Below are 19,625 nucleotides of genomic sequence, written 5' to 3'. Positions count from 1 at the left end.
GATGTGACTCCTGAAGAAGCCTTTACAGGAATCAAATCTGACATCAGTCACTTAAGGATTCTCGGGAGCCTGGTGTATGTTCATGTGCCTAAAGAAAAACGAACCAAGTTGGATCCATCTGGAAAGAAAGGCATCTTAGTGGGTTACAACGAATCTTCCAAAGCCTTCAGGATCTACATTCCAGGTCAAAGGTATGTTGAGGTAAGCAGAGATGTAACTTTTGAAGAAGATATTGCTTTCAAAAGATCTAAAGGTTCATTAACCATCAATAATGATATGATGATTGAAAATCAAGATTCAATAGTTAATGCTAACCCTGAGTCTCAGGAGGAGTCTACTGACCTTCCAAATTAGGAAGTTCAGAATGACCCATCAGAACCTATGCACTCTACCGATATACCTCAGGATATCATGGTCCCCAAGAAGAGACCACTTGAGGTTAGAAGCAGGATTCAAGATGCTGAAGGATTTGTTGCTCCTAGAGGAACCTTTAGAGATTGCAAGAGATTCCAAAATCATGCCAACTAGATTTCTGTGATGTGCAATATCATTGAGTCCGAACCTCACAATGTCGAAGAAGCTATGTCCCATCATGCTTGGAAACTAGCCATGGATGAAGAGTATGGGTCTATCATCAAGAATGATGTCTGGGACATTGTACCCAGATGCAAAGGTAAGTCTGTTGTTTCCTCTAAATGGTTGTTTAAAATTAAACATAATGCTGATGGTAGTATTGAAAAATATAAAGCTAGGTTTGTAGCTCGTGGCTTTTCTCGAAAAGAAGGAATAGATTATGAAGAAACCTTTGCCCCTGTTGCTAAATATACTTCTATTAGATCTATAATAGCTATTGCTGCAGCCAAAGGTTGGGAGCTGCACCAAATGGACGTTAAGACAACCTTCCTCAATGGAGTTATTGAAGAGGAAGTCTATATTGAGCAACCAGAAGGTTATGTAATCCATAAAAGAGATTCTCATGTTTGCAGGTTTAAGAAAGCCTTATATGGGCTCAAATAGGCTCCTCGTGCTTGGTATGAAAGAATTGATAAGTACTTACTAAGCTTAGGATTTTGCAAGAATGATGCTGATGCTAATATTTACTTGAAAGTTTATAATGGTGAGATGCTTATTTTAGTTCTGTATGTGGATGATTTATTTCTCACTGGTGAAAGTAACTTAATCATAAGATGTAAGAAGGAATTAGCCTCAGAATTTGAAATGAAGGACTTAGGTTTAATGCATTACTTCCTAGGGTTAGAAGTATGGCAAAGACCCAATGAAATTTTTCTAAGTCAAGGAAAATATACTATTGATATTTTGAAAAGATTTAGGATGATAGATTGTAAACCTATGCATCCTCCTATGGAATCTAACTTAAAGAAGTTAAGTGTTTCTGCAGCTAACTCTGGTTTTGCAAATCCATCTGAGTACAGACAGTTGATTGGATCCCTGATGTACCTAGTCAATACAAGGCCAGATATCTGTTATGTTGTGAATGCTCTCAGTCAGTTCATGAGCTTACCTAAATTTGTTCACCTGGTTGTGGCCAAGCACATTCTTAGATACTTGCGTGGCATGATTGGCTATGGGCTGAAGTATTCACTAAATACCCCAATCCTCTTGGAAGGCTACTCAGATTCAGAATGGGCAGGAAGTGTTAAGGACAGGAAAAGTACTTCAGGTATCTGCTTCAACTTGGGCTCTGCAGTGATCTCTTGGGCATGTAGAAAGCAATCTTCAGTAGCATTAAGCACTGCAGAAGCTGAGTACATTGTTGCATTTGTTGCATCCAAAGAAGCAGTGTGGCTTCGTAAGCTCCTTGTTGGACTATTTGGTCAAGCTAGTGGTCTTACCACCATTCATTGTGATAATCAAAGTTGTATAAAGATGTCGGTAAATCCTGTGTTTCATGATCAGTCCAAACATGTGGAAACACACTATCATTTCATTCGGGATATGGTGCAAAGAGGCATCAGCACAGAGGAACAGATTGCTGACATCCTCACCAAACCTTTATCCAGAGTGAAGTTCGAGTACTTCAGAGACAAACTTGGTGTCATAGAAAACGGAACCCTGATTGAGAGGGAGCTTCAATCTCAGTGACTCTATTTGTAGCACTTTGAATCATTCCTTGCTTGTGTGCAAGAATGAATTACATCCAATCTATGCTTGTGTGCTAGACGGATAATTGTAATAATGTAAAGACCCACTAGTGTATTACAGTTTCTATGCTTGTGTGTTAGGTGGAAGATGTAATTCTATGCTTGTGTGCTAGATGGAACTTAAAGGTTCAGATTATGTATTCTCCTCCTCCCTAGTTAAGAGGGAGTGTTGTTTGTAACTAGGGTTATGTATGGGTTCGGATTGCCTTAAGGCAACATCTGAACCCCTTTTAGGTCCGGGCCCTATCCTAGGGTAACGTGACTCTAATATATGCCCAGCCCAATCCTAAATACACGCCACCTAATTAAATTGGCGCCAAAACCCAAAGGAGACCGACTTGCAATCAAGGATTAAAATGTGTATAATAAGAGACATTTGGAAGTCAATATTCACTCATTCATTCAACAAGCAAAGGTGAAAACAGCTCTGCTAATAAAGGGTGAATTTACAAGGGAGAAAGCGAATTCATTCAGAATTGTGCGAATTTGTCCAAGAGGACATAGGCTGTGTTATACAAACTTGGAGAACTTAGAAAGTGCAGATTTGCTATACAAAAGGACCAGATCTGACAGAGAAGCTAAGTACTGTATTTGTGCATTTAAGAGGAGAATATATAATCTGACCTATGGGTCTTTAATGCTGGGTTTTTCCTCCTTGGAGGTTTTCCCAGGGTATGTGTGTTTGTCTACTGAGTACTTACCTTCTGATTTTACTGAATGTTAACTTATTTGTCACAAATCTGATTACAATCTAGGGCATAAATAAAAGGATATAAGTCTGATTAATGAACCTAGTGTATAAAATTGCATAAAGAAGCTAAAGATCTCTCAAAAATGACAGTGGATGAGGTGATGGGTTCACTTCAAACCCATGAGCAACACCTAAACAGGTATCCACTTTTTCCCCTTGAGCAAGCATTCAAAGTTAAAGCCAATGTAAGAGGCAGGGAGAGGAAGAAATAACTTGTAATGTCCCCACTTTGAAATAGAATCTAAATAATAAAATTGAAATATTAAAAATGAAATTAAAATATAAAAGAATATGATATAATTAAAATTTAATTAAGTTAAAAATTTAAAAGAATATAATATAATTAAAATTTGAAATAGAATCTAAATAATAAAATTGAAATATTAAAAATGAAATTAAAATATAAAAGAATATAATATAATTAAAATTTAATTAAGTTAATGAATGGTCAAAAGACAAAAAACGAAAAAATTGTGACTCTCTCACACATGAGATATAAAAGGGAGAAGAGAACCTCATTTGAGAGGGCGATAATTTGGAAATCAGAAGTGCACATCCGATTTAAATAAGAAGAGCAGATCTGATTATGAAAGGTTATGTCCCTTTCAAAGGGCAGAAATAATGAAGAGTTGCACTCTTTCAAAAGGTGCTAATGGAAAGGGTGTGTCTCTTGCCAAAGGGCATACATGATGAAGAGGTGTGACCTCTCCCTCACATTGAGAGATATAAAGGAAAGGAATCAAAAGCATCGACTGATATCACCATGGATCAGATCAGATCAGAACTGTTATCAAGTTATGGGCAGTAACATCCTAGTTCTTGGTGGTATGCATGGGGATGTGTTTAATAAGTATGCTTAATATATGAAGCCCGGTAATGTTCTTATGTAGAATTAATAGTAATATTAATATGGACTGCAATTCGTATGACAGTCATACTTAATTTCATATATATATATATATGTATTCATAATACATAAGAAATTAGTATACCTATAGTCTAAATCGTGTTATTATTGTCTGTATTTAAGAAGATGGGAATGAGATGTTCCAAAGAGGGGTAGTCTAATCCAAACAAATAGGTTAAGTCCCAAGATAGGGTGGGGATCAGCAACCCATAAGCCTTGAGGGTATAGACCCAAGATAGGTAAGAGCTTGGATCTGTAAACTTTGAGGGAACCTATTGTATTTGGTCTCTAAGCGCTTTGGTAACATAAATAAATCCTTCTCCCTTAAAACTGAAGTAGTAGCAGGGTCTGATATCTATATTAAGAACTATGAATAATGAAATTAATCATCTAATAAGCACTTGTTAATAACTAATAAATTGAAAATTATCAATGACTGGCTTCATGATTAGTCTCTCAATCAATTTTAGTATATTGAAATAGATTAATTATGTTAATCAGGTAGGGGACATTACATAACTCCAGAAAGAACTTTAGAGATAGAGGTAGAAGTAACATTAGAAGATGCAGCTCCTAAAATGGCAACACCAAATGGATAAATAGTCAAGAGGAAGCAAACGACTCACATCTAGTACTACAAAGGCAAGAAAAATAGCAACATCTCAAATCAAAGGTATGGTAAAGTATTGTTCAATGCTATTATTGTCACAAGTATGGTCATTTTGCAAGTGTGTTGGAAAAGGTAGTGTGACCAGTCAAAACAAAGTGTAAATGTGGCTAATAGGAACCTGACCAGTCAAAAGAACTTGCACTGAAGTTTGGTACCTGAACAATGGATATAGAAACCACGAGTGGAAATGAAAACCTTTTGTATTCATTGACAAGAATGTCAAGTACGAGATCAAAATGGGGAACAATTAAATAGTTCCAATAGTGGGCAAAGGGTTTGTTATAATTTGCACCGAGCATGGTGACAAAAGAGAAATAGAGAATGTTCATTATGCTCCATCCATAAAACATAATCTCAAGTGTTGGACAGCTAATCTAAAGAGGTTATAGAGTGTTGATGAAAAACAAAGAATGCATCATCTTCAATGAAAATGGGAGCAAAAACAAGACAGCAACAATCCAAATGACAAGGAACATGATGTTTCCTCTATGGATGCAAACAAATTTCTCAACACAATTTGCAAAGGCTTCTCCCAAAAATATGAAGGGTACAAAGTACCACGTCAAACAACTTTCAAGATAGTCATCAATTACCCACTTAGGTTTTGGCATTTAAGATATGCACATTTGAGATATTCTAGACTTAGTCTTTTGTCTAAGAAGGATATGGTTAGGGGTTTACAAAGCATAGTAGAGCTTAATGGAAAATATGAAGCTTGTATTTTAGGAAAGCAATGTAGGCAACCCTTTTTATCAGGCTACTCTAGGAGGGCAAGAGCAACATTAGAATTAGTGCGCATACAAACTTGTGTGGCCTCATGGAAACTCTCACTATAGATAATAGTCAATATTTTATGACCCTAATTGATGAATGCAACATGAAGGCATGGGCTACTTCTTGAAGTATAAATTCAAAGCTGTTTGTGAAGTTCAAAGAGTTTAAGGCTTTAGCTCAGAAGCAAACAATTTATCAAGGTCCTCAAATCAAATAGAGGGGGAGACTATGCCTCCAAATAATTTCTAAATTTTTGTAGGAATGAAGGCATCAAAAGAGAGTTTGCAACCAACTATACTCCATAGCAAAATGGAGTACTCAAGAGAAAGAACAGGACCATCATGTAGATGGCAAGAAGCATGTTGAATGCCAAGGGACTTCTAAATGAATACTAGGGTGAGTTTGTTACGACAACAATATACTTGCTAAATAAATGTCTCACAAAGGCTACGCGTGACAAGATTCCATCCAAGTCCACCTAGGCCAAGGTGACAAGAGGAAAGCTAGACAAAGTTAGAAAGCATAAATCAAAACACATGCCCAAGAACATGTAAACTTTGCCCTCTTCTTGACATGGCAAGACATCTTCAAAACCCACCTAGCATGTTGGAAGCATGACAAGCATTGTTTAAGTCCGCAAAGGCACATAAAAGATGGCAGATGGAAGGCAAACAAACTTCTAAGTCTGCCATATAGAAGAGCAAGGCAAGGTTGCAAGGTTATAAAGAAAAACATGTCCAGTGGTCTTCCAAATCCGCCCAAGTCAAGCAAGCACAAGAAAAGATGGTAAGAGATCTTCAAAGTTCGCCAGGCATAAAGCAACATGTCTAAACATGTGAACTCCGCCCAGCACTAGTATGGAAGCATATGACATGGCAAAAGGTCTCAAAGTCCGCGTTGAAGAAAAAAAAAACATGTCTAGCATACTCTAAGTCCGCCTAGGCATATGTGAAGGTTGGCAAGCAAACTTCCAACTCACCCAAGGCATGTGAAAGATATGTCCAAGGAAGACCAAAGTCCGCCTTGGCATAGAGACCTTCAACTCCACCTTGGCATGATGACTCCAAAGTCCACCCATGATAAGATTAAAGCAAACGGGTTTAGGCAAACAATCCATATGGAAAAGAATTAAGCCTAAGACATAAGGAAGGAAAGGAAAATTAAAGTGAGGAGAAGGATAAAAGCAAATAAAGAAAAAGAAAGCATGTCTAATGCGCTCCAAGCTTTAAGTCCGCCTTACCTAGGAGTGGAATGACACATCAAACCTAAACTCCGTCCAAGCTCAAGTTGAAGGTGGTAAGACATTAGCCAAGTCCGCCTTGGCATAATGCTATCAAAGTTAAAAGGAAGATTGTCCAAACAACTCTTAGGTTCTCCATGTAGAAAAGTGAGACAAGGTTGCAAAGAAGAAAAGCAATACACATGGAAAGAAGTTAAGATGAATGTCTAGACATGTGCCTATCCAGAGTCCAAAGAAAACATGAAAATTTGCCTAAGGAAAATTAAAATTTCCCAAGGTAAATTGTCCAAACACTTTGAAAGTTTGATCAAACACAAGTTGGCAAGACATTCCAAGTTTACCTAGGCATAAATGGAATATGTGAAGATGCCTGAGGAAGGCAAAAAATTTGCCTATGGCTCAAGGATAAGACATGAAGATGATCAACTTGCCGTGCCGAACAAAGGAAGAAAATGGCTAGAGGATAAACAAATTTGACAAAGAAAGTACATAAAATCAACCATTGAAGGGTTAATTAATTGAAAGGGTTGGAAAATAAAGTGACACATGAAAAATGGCTAAACGTGGAATTTTCCACAACACAAAAAAATTAGATTTTGACAAGTGTTGGAGAAGAAATAGGAAGAAAGAAGAAGAATAAAGAGGAAAAAGTAAGGAGAAGATGAATAAAATCCATGTCTAAGGGCGGAGTTTGTTCTACTCAGCACAAGCCAGATCCATAAATGAAGGCAAATCCACAGGCAAAGTGTGTTCGAGCGTAGAAATGGTCAAAATCTTGGCTAGCCAAAATTTGGCTAAGTATGGTACTTCACAAAAAAGTTCCAATTTCCTTCATTATGGTGAAGGCACATGGGAATTCTTCTCCAAAATCCTAGGCACTTGAAAGAGTTTCCAAGCATCAAGAAACAAAAGTCTTCAGACTTGGTGAAAATGTACAAAGAAATTCCAAACTTCTTGAAGGATTTCATCTCCTAAAGAATTAAAGACAAGTTCCCAATCAGAATCAGATGGTGGCGAGAAGACTATTCCAAACAAATTTCCATACTTAGGCAATTTTCTATACAAATTGGATAATTCAAGGAGGACATTCAATTGTTCCAAGTCAGTATGTCCAGGTTCAATGAACCTAACTTATCCAAAAGCTTCTAGAAGGGCACTTCACAATGTAACAACCTTCTATTTTATTATTGGTTTATATTTAGCAAGAAGGACAAGTGTCCTCAGATGTAATTTTCTCATTGGTCGAGAGGTAGTTAGTTGTACCAAACTCTAATTAGGGTTTTATTTTGTAATCTCGACCGTTGATTGGAAATCAATCTCGTCCATTGAATTGTAATTGGGGAGCCTATAAATTGAGCTCACCACCTTATTTGTAAATCATGGGAGCATGTTGCAAAACATGTTGAGATAAGTAAATTGTTACTTACAACTACCAAAGTAATAAGTAATGCATTGTTCAAATTGATGGTGATTACCTCTCTTATTTTGGAGTTGGCATGGTTCTCATCCCTCATCATAGTTTAGATTTTATTTCATGTATGTTATAAGATTGCAAGGTTTGATAAGTATTGATTTATGGTGAATTTCTGCTCATACTTTTGATGAAAAGATGATTTTTGTTCATTGTGTAAAGTTAGTCTGAGCTTATTTTGTGAAAGTTTAACTTCTACTTTGAGTAATATTGTTCAACTGTTGGTATTATTCATAAGTATGAAAATCATAAGCACATCCCTTGAAGATCGCACTCACTTTGTGTAGTTGTCCTAAGCGTGGCAAAGCAAAGTGTTGGTATTGAAGTCACCTAGTCAATACCGTCTCTTGAATTCTTAGGAAAAGATTAGAATTTCTAAACCTTATCTCCTTCTCAGTTTTCTTGAAGTCCATGATCCAAACCCAAATGATAGATCTTCATTGTGAATTGAACGAGCCAAGCGTAAGTCCCCTTTGTATTTTAGCACACATAACCAAGGTAGCTATCCAACACAAAGTCTCCCGTTCGCACATATAGACTTTGGAGTTGCTTTGTGGTCTTGCTCACAATCTTGGCACAAGTAATGATTTTGTTCAAGAGAGGCTAGAGTATCCTTGGATATTTTATTCTAATGTTTAGTAAATGATAAAACACATACCAATAGGTGGTTCTATTGATGATAGAAAGAGCACAAGTGGAGGTGCATTCTTTCTAGGTGGCTGTCTTGTATTTTGGTTGAATAGAAAGCAAACTTCTACTTCATACAGCTGAAGCAGAGTATGTTGCAGCAGTGTCTTGTTGCACACAAGTTCTATAGATGAAGCACACGTTAAAGGACATTAAGGTTGTATGACCATCCTATAACTATCTTTTGTGACAAGAGTGCTATTAATATCTCTAAGAATCTTGTTATGCATTCTATAACCAATCATATTCCTATTAAGTATCATTTTCTGAGAGAACAAGTTAGTAATCAGCAAGTTAAGCTGGAATATGTTTCTACTAAAGAGCAGATTGCAAATTTGTTTACTAAGCCTTTGCCAAAGGAAACTTTTGAATGCTTGAGGATGAAGTTGGGAGTGATTTCACTTTATCTTTGAAGTGCTTTTCTACCTCAGGGGGAGTTTTCATTGTCATATTCTATTAGCCCCATTTCAGTTTTGCAGGTTGATATCAATCATTGATGTCAAAGGGGGATTAGTAAGTCAGGGGGAACAACTTGTTTCAGAGCAGTTTTGGTTTCAGATTGATTGTTGATGGAGTTGCCATCAATGACAAAGGTGGAGATTGTTGGATATTTTGTCATTGATGTCAAATGTTGATAATCAAGGTCGTACAAGCTTTGGAGGATTACTCAAAGTAATAGAGAACTATGGCACAAAAGGTTATATATTTCAGCTACTTGGTTGTCTACTTGAGCTGGTTGCTTATTTGCTTGAGCTACTTGGCTACCTAGTTGAGCTACTTGGTTGTGTGCTTGAGCTACTTGGTTACTTGGTTGAACTACTTGGTTGCTTGGTTGAGCTACTTGGTTGTCTAGTTGAGCTACTTAGTTGTTTGGTTGAGCTACCTAGCTGCATGTTTAAGCTGCTTGGTTGTTAGTTTGAGCTGGTTGTTGTCCAAGTCAGTTGCTTGCCTATTTTTGTGCCAAGTTAGATTGCCATGTAATCGGTTGATTTTTCAAAAGTTGTGATTTCCATGGAATTTTAAATATGGCAACTAAATAAGCATTCACTATTTTTACACAACGTTTTTTATGGCTTCGGGAAGCGCTCTTCAATCACCGACCTTTATGGGCTAAAAAATGTGTCATCAAGATTTCTTCAATTAGCGCAATGTGCTCATTTCTTCAATATTTTCTCATCCTCTATTGGACGTGGTGGCAATTTAGAAGCTGAGTTAATTTCTTTCTGCACAACTTATCGTAAACTGATGCTGTTGGAAAGATTGCTTATTGTTTTATTGCTCTTGTTCACTTATAGGAGTTGTATTTTGATTGCTACAATGATGATAAGGTTGTACGTGAAGGATGTATGTGCTCTGTGAAGGACGCCTGAGCTTGCGAAGTGGTGAAAATAATGAGGATATGATTGTGCTGAGTGCATTACAAATAAGGATTGAGCATAGTTTCTAAGAAGTCTAGCATTATTTTTTAGGGTGAGGAGCTTATTTTTGAGAGATATTTAATGTAGCCGCATACGTGAATATGAGTCATTGAATGTAAAATGTGAAGATCTTTTTGCAAGTTTCAATAATTTTTGAGTATGAAAAAGACTAGAGTAGGTGCTTCAACTGACTGAAGTCGGTGCTTCAAGGGGAGTAGGTACTCACATTTGTTAATGAAAGCTATTGTGTTGTGGTTTTTTTACCTGAAAGGGTTTTCCACGTGAAACTTGGTGTATACATCTTGATGTTTGCTTTCTCTATATTTTATGTGGTTTCATGTCTTTTATTGACAGAGGAGAATGTTTCAATAGAGACATCATTGAGGGAAATCAAGGAAACATGGCTTGTAACAGGTGTGTCCATCATTTTTGATGGATTGAAAGATGGCAAAATTAGACCATTGATCAGTGTGTCCCTTGAAGGAGCAATGTATTTGAAGGTAGTGGATTGGGAGGGGCAAGTGAGAGTTGCAAGTTTTAATGCTAAAATTGTAAGTCAATTAGGTCTAGTGTGGAGGGTACATATAATCACATTTTTTAGACACCATATGTAGTCCACTCAATTTGATTTTGCAAAAGATTGGCACACAAATCGAGTGTGTTAAACAAATCTACACAAAGGGCAAGGAGATCCAAATTTAGGACCTTCTCCAAGTTGGAATTGTTGAAATTAATTTCATTTTTTTATCAATAAACATGATGCTATGGGGCCATGGGGCCACATCTAGTATATTAATGAAAAATAAAATTTACAGCTGTCTGCCCTAGAGGGGTATGTTTGCATACAAATTTACATTGAGTATCAGCTATCTATATGGGAGCCAAATTACCCAAGGCTCTTTATACAGCTTCAGAATAGCACAAAAGGATGCTACACAGACTTTGACAAACATAGACCTATATACCTTCAAGAGCCAAGAGACAAAATGGCTCTGTATTGCATATATGAATATTATCAATTATAACAAAAGCATGAGGTTGGATTGCCCTTAACGATGAGAATTGAGATCTAACCCCTGAGTGCTACAGCTTCTACACGTGATCCTATTAGTTGTTGATTGTAATTTTAAATTTTCATTGTGTAATGTCATTTTGACACTAGAGTATTTTCATTTTTGCAAATTATAAATATGAGGTATTTAAATATTCTATTTATTGACAATTATGAGTATCACTATTTTTATAATTTATAATTTTGAATGCACGTATACCCGTATACTACAAGGAATTTTTTTTCTGCTGTACTGGGCAGTACTGGGTTCGAATACTGTGTACCTGCATCCATACCTGAGTACCGGAACCAGTAACTTAGGCTTTTCTAGGATGAATAGTGTCATTATGGTATTTCTTTTTTGTGTAGATTTTCTTTTGAAACTGTTTGATCATATTTCACATGCATTTCTCTCATTGATTAATGTGGGAAGTATTTCCACTGTTAGCTTTCTTTAAAGAATAGTGTGTTCTGATTGACTACATAGTGACAGGCTTGTTAGGTTAGTGGGACTATTTAGCATCTTAATATCTAACCTACTCTAGATACACCTTTTGAATGTTTCAGGTAGCTCGTCATATTTAGCCTGTGGGCTGGTTTAATTGTAATGCCAATCTAGATACCTGTTTTTAATACTTGCTATAATTATCCTTAATGGAATTTTTTCTTTTTTTTTGAGGAAAGTTTATTTTTAAAGGAACTTCCATGACAATTTGTTTTATACCCTCTTTTGTTGCAAAAACTACAATGTTTTCAACATTGTCTTAAGGTGTCCAAACAAATAAAATCAACATATTATAGGAAGTAATATTTCCTATATTGATTTGTAAGCTTGTTGTGAGTTTGTTTTGGAAGAACTGACCAACAACTTTCAACACTGTAAATGAGCCTGACTGGGTTCCACAAATTTCCTCTATGTGCACTCTGATGCTTTGACATATTATGTTCAGAATTCATCAATATATGCAGAATGACTAATTTGACATGCATGCAGTTAATTTGTCCAATTGATCACCCAAATCAACATCTTAGATGAACTTGCAAAGTTAACTAGTCATAATTTACAGCTGCATCACTGATCAAAATATTAAAAAGATTGATGTAGTCTGCATACAATTCATTTACACAATTTATTATTCGCATTTTCAAAATGATGTAATGTAGCTTTTGGCGTTAAAGATAATTTGTATTTTCAGCAAGATCTAAACGAGCCAAGCATATTATAATGGCTAATGGTTAAGAATATTCCCCGATATATAAAGAATCAAATAACAATTATAGCTCCACTTATAAATGTTTCTCAGAAAATTTACCAGAATGCCATAAGCTTTTGGCGTTAAAGATAATTTGTAATAACTTAATGGAAGAAATTGTAGAAAACAATGAGAACATGTTACGCAAACTCTAAGCTTCATATTTTGCCATGAAGTCATCATTAAATTTCTTAAAACTGGCCATTACTTCAGAAATATCTTCTTCAGCCGGTAAAATTGTTGTTCTCAAATGGAAAACCCTGTGCATACACCACATAAAGCAGGATTAAGCCATGATGGCATTTTGAAGACTCAAAAAAGAAAAAATGTTTGTATAAAGATGGCATATAAGGTTAAAATTAATATATATTACCCTTCCTTTTGACCAAATCCTGATCCAGGCACAGTAGAAATTCCTGTGGCATCTAGTAAATTGAGACAGTAAAATACATCTGGAGCTTTTCCAGCTTCTTTTGCAGCTTCTATAGCTTTGGGTGGTAACTTTAATTGTGGGAATGAATACATAGCCCCTAGATCAAATAACCGTAATGTAATATTAGGAACAACATATATGATAAATTCTTTAGCAGCTGTCATAGTTGCCCAACAGATGGTTACATACTAACCTTCAGTGAAATTGCACTGCACGTTCTGACAACTATTAAATCCATCAGTTATTACGTGGGCTCTTCTTCTCATTGACTCAAGTATTCCTTTGCTGTATGTATTGAATAAAGCCATTGTTATATTCTCATCAATCAATAACTGCTGAAAATACATGTGAAAGTATGGGTTTGACCAGTCAATGCAATCTTAATTATTTCAGAGGTGGAAGAAATAATGAAGTCCTACCTGAGATATGGACCTTAATGTTATGGTGTTTGGAAAACATCTGGATGCATGCAAGTATAAGGTACTGAATCAGACTTGTATAAGGAACATATTTAATTCTAATGATTTAAGTCTCTGCAAGAATTGGTAAGTCCAAGAGAGAAACAATAAATGTTCATCCCTCTCGGAAGGTATAACTAGGACTGAAGAATGAGAAAACGTGGACCAATAAAATCTCTCTCTCACAATATTCCACAATAGAGTTTGTGTTCTTGTACTTCCCAAATGGGGTCCATATTGGATTCCTAATAAATACAAAAATAGAGCTACTTTCAAAAATCCTAATCAAATGAAATTCTACCGTGTAAGCCAAAACAAAGACTTTGACGATTCTTGGAATGACAATGAAGGTACCCCACAAGTGGCAATAGAAATATGCAATGAAAGATTTGGAAATAAATTTTGACTGCCCTTTCTTGCAAGTCTTTCCTACAACTTCGAATGGTTTTTAGTAATAGATGATGTTTGACCTTCCTGTAGGTGTGACAGTTTGTCTCTTAAACAGGTAAGCTAATGCGAAGTGATCCTTGGAAGCACGTTTAATGTGCTGCAGAGTTCCAAAATAATGTATGTCATACAGACACTATTGGTGTTGAGCGCTAACTTTGGATGATCCAAACTAGTTGGTCACATAATCCTTGCATTGATCTACTAAAAAGATGGCTTTGAGGTAAATGTCACTTAGAATGATATGATAGTTGTAGTTGTTGGCAGAGTGCAGCATGGCATTGGTGCAGAGTTCCAACATGGCATGAGTCATACAGAAACTATTGGTGTTGAATGCCAACTTTGGATGATCCTAAAAATTTGGCCACATAATCCTTGCATTGATCTATTAGGAAGATGCTTTTGAGGTAAATTTCGCTTAGAATGATATGATAATTATGGGTGTTGGCAGTGTAGCATGGCATGTAGTAAGGGAATATGAATTGCATAGTTAAGGTGAGGGCATGGCTAAGTGCAAATTTATGTAGATCATTCTCCCTTTCTACAAAAGCAATTGCCCCCATTATGTCTTTGGTTGAAGATTCTACCACATAGCTTTTTGTTGTATTATGCTTCTTTGACCACTTGCAACTGGTGTGTGTAATGATATGTGTTGTTTTAGTGTCTATGATTTGGTCATTTGAGCTAGAAGTAGCTTTTTAGGAATCAATTCTAAAGGATATTGGATTTTTGCTAGCTCAAGTAAGGGTGGTGAATATGTCTTAAGGAATTTCCCGTTGAACACTAGATGTGAACCCATGCATGGTGAAAAATCAAGAACTAAGGTGTGATCTCCAGCTGCACATAGTATGGCATATGGCAATACCATAAAGGCTTGATCTCTTGATGTGGACCCTCGAAATAATTATTTTGAAGATGGAACAAGACTTTTTCGCTGACCTTGAATTCATGATGTCTGCATTGGGCATCATAGCAGTCTTTATATTTCTGTTGTTGGCACAAGTGTATCGATTCTGCTGGTGAACAGATTTGATATTTTTTAGAAATTTCCCCACCTTGTTGTAGACGGTAGTTTTGCCAAAATGATTTCTCGTTTATGTTTCATTAGTATACTTGGTAGTATAATTAGTTGTTCCCGACACTTGATAATAAAAGAATATCATTTTGCCACATACTATGTTGAATATTGATTGTCATTATTTCTGTTATGTTTATGTATTTCGTTTACTTTGTATAAATTAAAACCATTCCATTCGGGAGTAAACATTTTGGTGCAGTTGGCGATTCGAACCTGGAGATCTAAGAGTACCCAAGAGTGGCGACAGGCATGGCAGAGTAATGGGCCAATCGTTTGAACAACAAGTACTAGTAATGACAAGTGACAACAAGGAAGAAACATCAAAAGATCGGTTGATGCAAGACTTGATAAACCCGTGGGAAGTTTCGGTCAACCAATACATGCAGAGGGAAGCTCGGGAGAGAGCGGTCCTTGAAAGCACGGTACACGACAAACTCTCAATAAACCACGTGGTCTTCAATCTTCTTGGGAGAATTCCAAGGCTGTCGGAACGAAATTTGATTAAACTGCAAGACCATCAAGAGGTAAGGAAGTGAGAGCAGCATCGTCAGCAAATATTGCAATGATACACAAAAAGGACCGATATGGAGGAGGAACAACGAGATACTGGTAGAGGCTATACCCCCAACAATTAATGTCCCTACAACCAAATAAGGACCGACATATCAGAAACACTCGAGAGGAGGGGGGGGGGGTTAGTAAGGAGATCTCTCTGCTTGAGAGAGAAAAGTGAGATGAGACAACGATTACAGGGAATCATCGAAGGTTCGAAGAGTCCAGTAGCCGAAGTTGTAGTTGGAATAGAGAAAGACCGTGTACATGGAGTGAGTTGGAAGAGGTTGCCAAAAACTTGCCACTTGCAGATGTACATGGAGTGAGTTGGAAGAGGCTGCCAAAAACCTGCCACTCACGGATGACGAAGTGAGCAAAGATCTTGCTGACCAGGCAAGTAACCAAACCGTACACTTTGCTTCAAGCGAAGACTCTGAATCTATAGATAGTACTAGTATCAACAACCTGTCCATATAGTCAGTATGTGACAAAGGGGAAGAAGGGAACCTCCGAACCGAAGTTGCCAAACTTTTTGATACAAACTTGCACTGTATTGGGAACCTTTCCCTCAGAGAAACTAAGAATAAGGGGGCTTGAGCTGAAGACTCCGGGGAGGAGAGAGTATAGAAACGAAGAAGGTGACCAAGGTGTGGAAGACGTAGAAGGTGGACATGCAGAGAGCTCGCGCATGGCCAAGAGTGCAAGATAGGCATAGGAACACAAATGAGAGAAAGATGATCCAATCTGGTTGAATACACATGGTACCTTCCATGTGAAAACAATGATAAACACCCAAGAGAAGCAAAAACTCCCTAAATTCATAGGGGATAGACCGAAGGACCCCGTATGCCATTGCAAAACTTGCATAACAATGTGAAAGGCAAATAGTCAGGATGACCATGATTACTGATTGAAAGCATTTCTCGCCATCCTACGGGGAATTGCCATTGACTGGTATACAAACCTAGCAATTCAATACAAAGCATCATGTAGCGAACTGAAGAAGGCATTTCAGGAAGAATTTAAATTGCTGAGAGGCAACAATGAAATTGTTGCAAAGATCTACAACACCAGGCAGAGAGAAAATGAGAACGTACGAGCATACAATCGTAGACTCAAAGAATTGTTGAACAAGATGGAGAACCAATTGGCCAATGGGCTTAAGAAACAGTGATTTGTGGAAGGATTGATTCCCTCCTTGAAGAAAAAAATGAAAGCAGTACCCTTGTCTTCATACATTGACACTTACAATAGAGCCATGGACATAGAGAGAAAGAATAAGACATTGCGGGGAAAGAAGGTCAGTGATGATGATAGTACGAGAGAAAGTAGTGATGGAGAATCTAAAACCATATAGCTCTACGGAGGGATATGTTGCGGATGATGGAGTTAAACACAGAGAAAGACGATAGTAAGTATAGTAAATAATTGTGGTGCACCAACTGCAAAGTGGAAGGTCACACGAAGGCTACTTGCCCTAAGAAGTTGTTCTGTGACATCTGTCAGGTATTGGAACATTCCATCAAGGAATACCTGTACAACTTGAAGACAAGAAGCACACAAGTGCTCGTTGTCCAAGGGGAACAACCAACCCCTCCGACCACACCTCAGAAACCACTTGCCAACTCTAATGCATCTCTTGGAGGGTATCAAAATAACAGGCGAGGGAATAACACAACAACTCAAACGATTGGTTCTAAATTTGAAAAGTGTTAGTTCATGGTACCACAAGGGAAATTACTTGGCCATATAGTATGTATGGAAGGACTGAAGATGGGCTCGGATAATGTAGGGGTCATCATCAAGTTGGAGAGCTTGGAAGATGTGATAGGAGTAAAATCCTTCCTTGGACATGTGGGTTACAATTGAAGGTTCATTAAGAACTTCACATAGATCTCATATTCGTTGGATAGATTGAGAAGATAGGGTGAACCATTTGTATGGGGAGAAGAACAAGAGGAGGCATTCAAGGAACTCTAGTCCAGATTGGTGAGTGCGCCTATTTTGCCATACACCAACTGGGATAAGGAATTTGACGTACGTGTGGACGCTTCCAACTATGCCATTGGTGCGACACTAGCACAAGTGGGCGTGCAGGGACTGGACCACCTTGTCTTCTTTGCCAGCTGCTTACGCTCCAAGGACAAACGAAACTACAATACGATGGAGAGAGAGGCACTTGGCATGGTGTATTTCATACAGAAGTTCCGTCACTACCTGCTTGCAACACCCTTCAAGTTTTATGTGGACCACTAGGCGCTAATGTATGTAGTCAACAAGCCAATTATTCAAGGAAGGGTGAGTAGGTGGTTGCTCCTACTATAGGAGTTCACCTTCACCATCATTGTACAACCTGGAAAGAGTCATGTCATCGCGGATTAAGTCTAGAGAGCCTCCAAAGGGGGTGAATGAAGATTTTCCCAATGCCCATCTCTTCCAGATTGCTGCATTGCCACCTTGGTAAAAAAACATCGAAGAATATTTGTCCACTATATTTTTGAGGGACATGCTGTTGAGTGAATGGAGGAAGCTCGCCTTCAAGAGTAAGACATTCCAATCGATTAATAGATTGTTGTACAAGATGGGGCCGAACTAGGTCCCACAGAGATGTGTGATGCAAGAGATCCCAGGAGTATTGAGAATCGCACAAAGGGTTGGCAGGAGGTCACATGGGGCCCAATGCCACTACGCGGAAGGTACCGCCAGTAGGACTATGGTGGCCAACCCTAAATACAGATGCTCGAGAGTAGGTACTTGGATGTGATACATGCCAATGAGCTGGTAAGCTGTTGAAATGGGATTTCATGTCTTTCTTCCCTTAGCAGCCTTAGGAGTTGTTTGAAAGGTGGGGTCTAGACTTTGTTGGGCCACTGAGGGCAGGTCACATGCATTGATGCAAATACATTGTAGTGGCAACAAAGTACCTCATGAAATGGGTGGAGGCAAGGGTACTTCCAGATAACATTGCCATTAGTATGACAAGGTTCATTTACGAACAAATTGTAACATGGTTTGGCATTCCGATGTAGATCACAAGTGACCGCAGGGTACACTTTGTGAACCACACCATCCAGGCCATGAGATCAGAATTCAAAATATTCCACAAATTCTCTAGCCCATACTACACCCGAGCTAATGGTCAAGCCGAATCCACGTATAACATCCTAGTATCGATCATATACAAATCCTACAGTATGGAAGAAGAGGACTGGGAAGAGAAACACTCAACAGGGTTGTGGGTGTATTGTATCACATACAAGGTGACTATGGGACACACTCCGTTCTAGCTCATGTATGGGCAAGAGGCAGTGGTTTTAGTTGAGTAACTGTATGGAGTTTGTAGGTTGTTGTGGAGAATTGTCTTGAGGATGTTGAGAACCTGGTGGAACGCCTCCTCAATCTCAATAAACTGGATGAGCGACAAGTGATGGCACAGTGGGCTACAAAGGTTGCTCAACTATGATGAAAATTCTGGCATGAAAAAAACCTTCGACAGATGAACTTCTGATTGAAACAATTAGTCCTAAAATATAACAGTTGCAACGAACTCAAATCAGGAAAGTTTCAAGATCATTGGTTGGGGCCCTATAAAATGAGGAAGGTTGGTCAGAATGAGGCCATTAAGCTATCAACACTTGACGATAACCCTCTTCAGAACATAGTAAATGGCTCCAAACTTAACATCTGTAAGGAAAGGGAACTTGCCATTGGAGTAAACATGTTAGGATACACTACCCGAGGCGATTGGATAGTGGAAAGGAGTGAAGCACTCGAAGACCCGATGATCAAGGAGTAGTTGTACAAACCTAACAAGAATTCGGCTAACCATGTAACCTTCCTTGAAGGACGGTTAGCAAGGAAGCATGTAAACGGTATTGTTGTTCTGTATATCCACAAACACTTCATCAATGACTTGTTCGGTATACTTGCGCTGTGGCTACGTAGCATACGACATAGACGAGGAAGTAGAGAGGAAGTAGAAGGCAGAACAAGTGGCCAAGGGGGAGATTGGAGAAGAGGACTTGGAGGAAGACATCAATTTGGGGTACAATGCCACCCTTGGCCCATGCCTGAAGGTGGTAGTGAAGGCGGATGACTTGTTTGTCGCAGAGAGGGATGGTCATAATGAGTACATCATTAAACGTTGCATGGAAAAGGGGAAGGAGCTTCCACCCTTGGAAACTTCGAACCCTCTGTGGAGAGTTATTCCAAACCCAGCAAGGCCACCAATGATTAACAGGGAAGAAGCAACGTGGTACCAACAATATGGTGG

General features: G+C 38.1%; 1 protein-coding gene across 5 annotated transcripts in view; it reads right to left on the bottom strand.

Moving 5' to 3' along the window:
- Positions 1-12,361: 12,361 nt before the first annotated feature.
- The window catches only part of LOC131064747 (glutamate--glyoxylate aminotransferase 2), a 111,215-nt gene continuing 103,951 nt past the window's right edge, over positions 12,362-19,625 (bottom strand). For all 5 annotated transcript variants that reach the window (XM_057999257.2, XM_057999110.2, XM_057999316.2 and 2 more), the window contains 3 exons: positions 13,011-13,102; positions 12,758-12,914; positions 12,362-12,644 (listed from right to left, as the gene is read on the bottom strand). In XM_057999257.2, coding sequence (XP_057855240.2) covers positions 12,536-12,644; positions 12,758-12,914; positions 13,011-13,102 — 358 coding nt within the window. In that variant the 3' untranslated portion in view covers positions 12,362-12,535. The remainder of the gene's footprint in view (positions 12,645-12,757; positions 12,915-13,010; positions 13,103-19,625) is intronic.

The sequence above is a fragment of the Cryptomeria japonica genome, chromosome 4, assembly GCF_030272615.1.
Source record: "Cryptomeria japonica chromosome 4, Sugi_1.0, whole genome shotgun sequence".
Taxonomy (NCBI): domain Eukaryota; kingdom Viridiplantae; phylum Streptophyta; class Pinopsida; order Cupressales; family Cupressaceae; genus Cryptomeria; species Cryptomeria japonica.
This window is presented reverse-complemented; position numbering and strand designations above follow the sequence as displayed.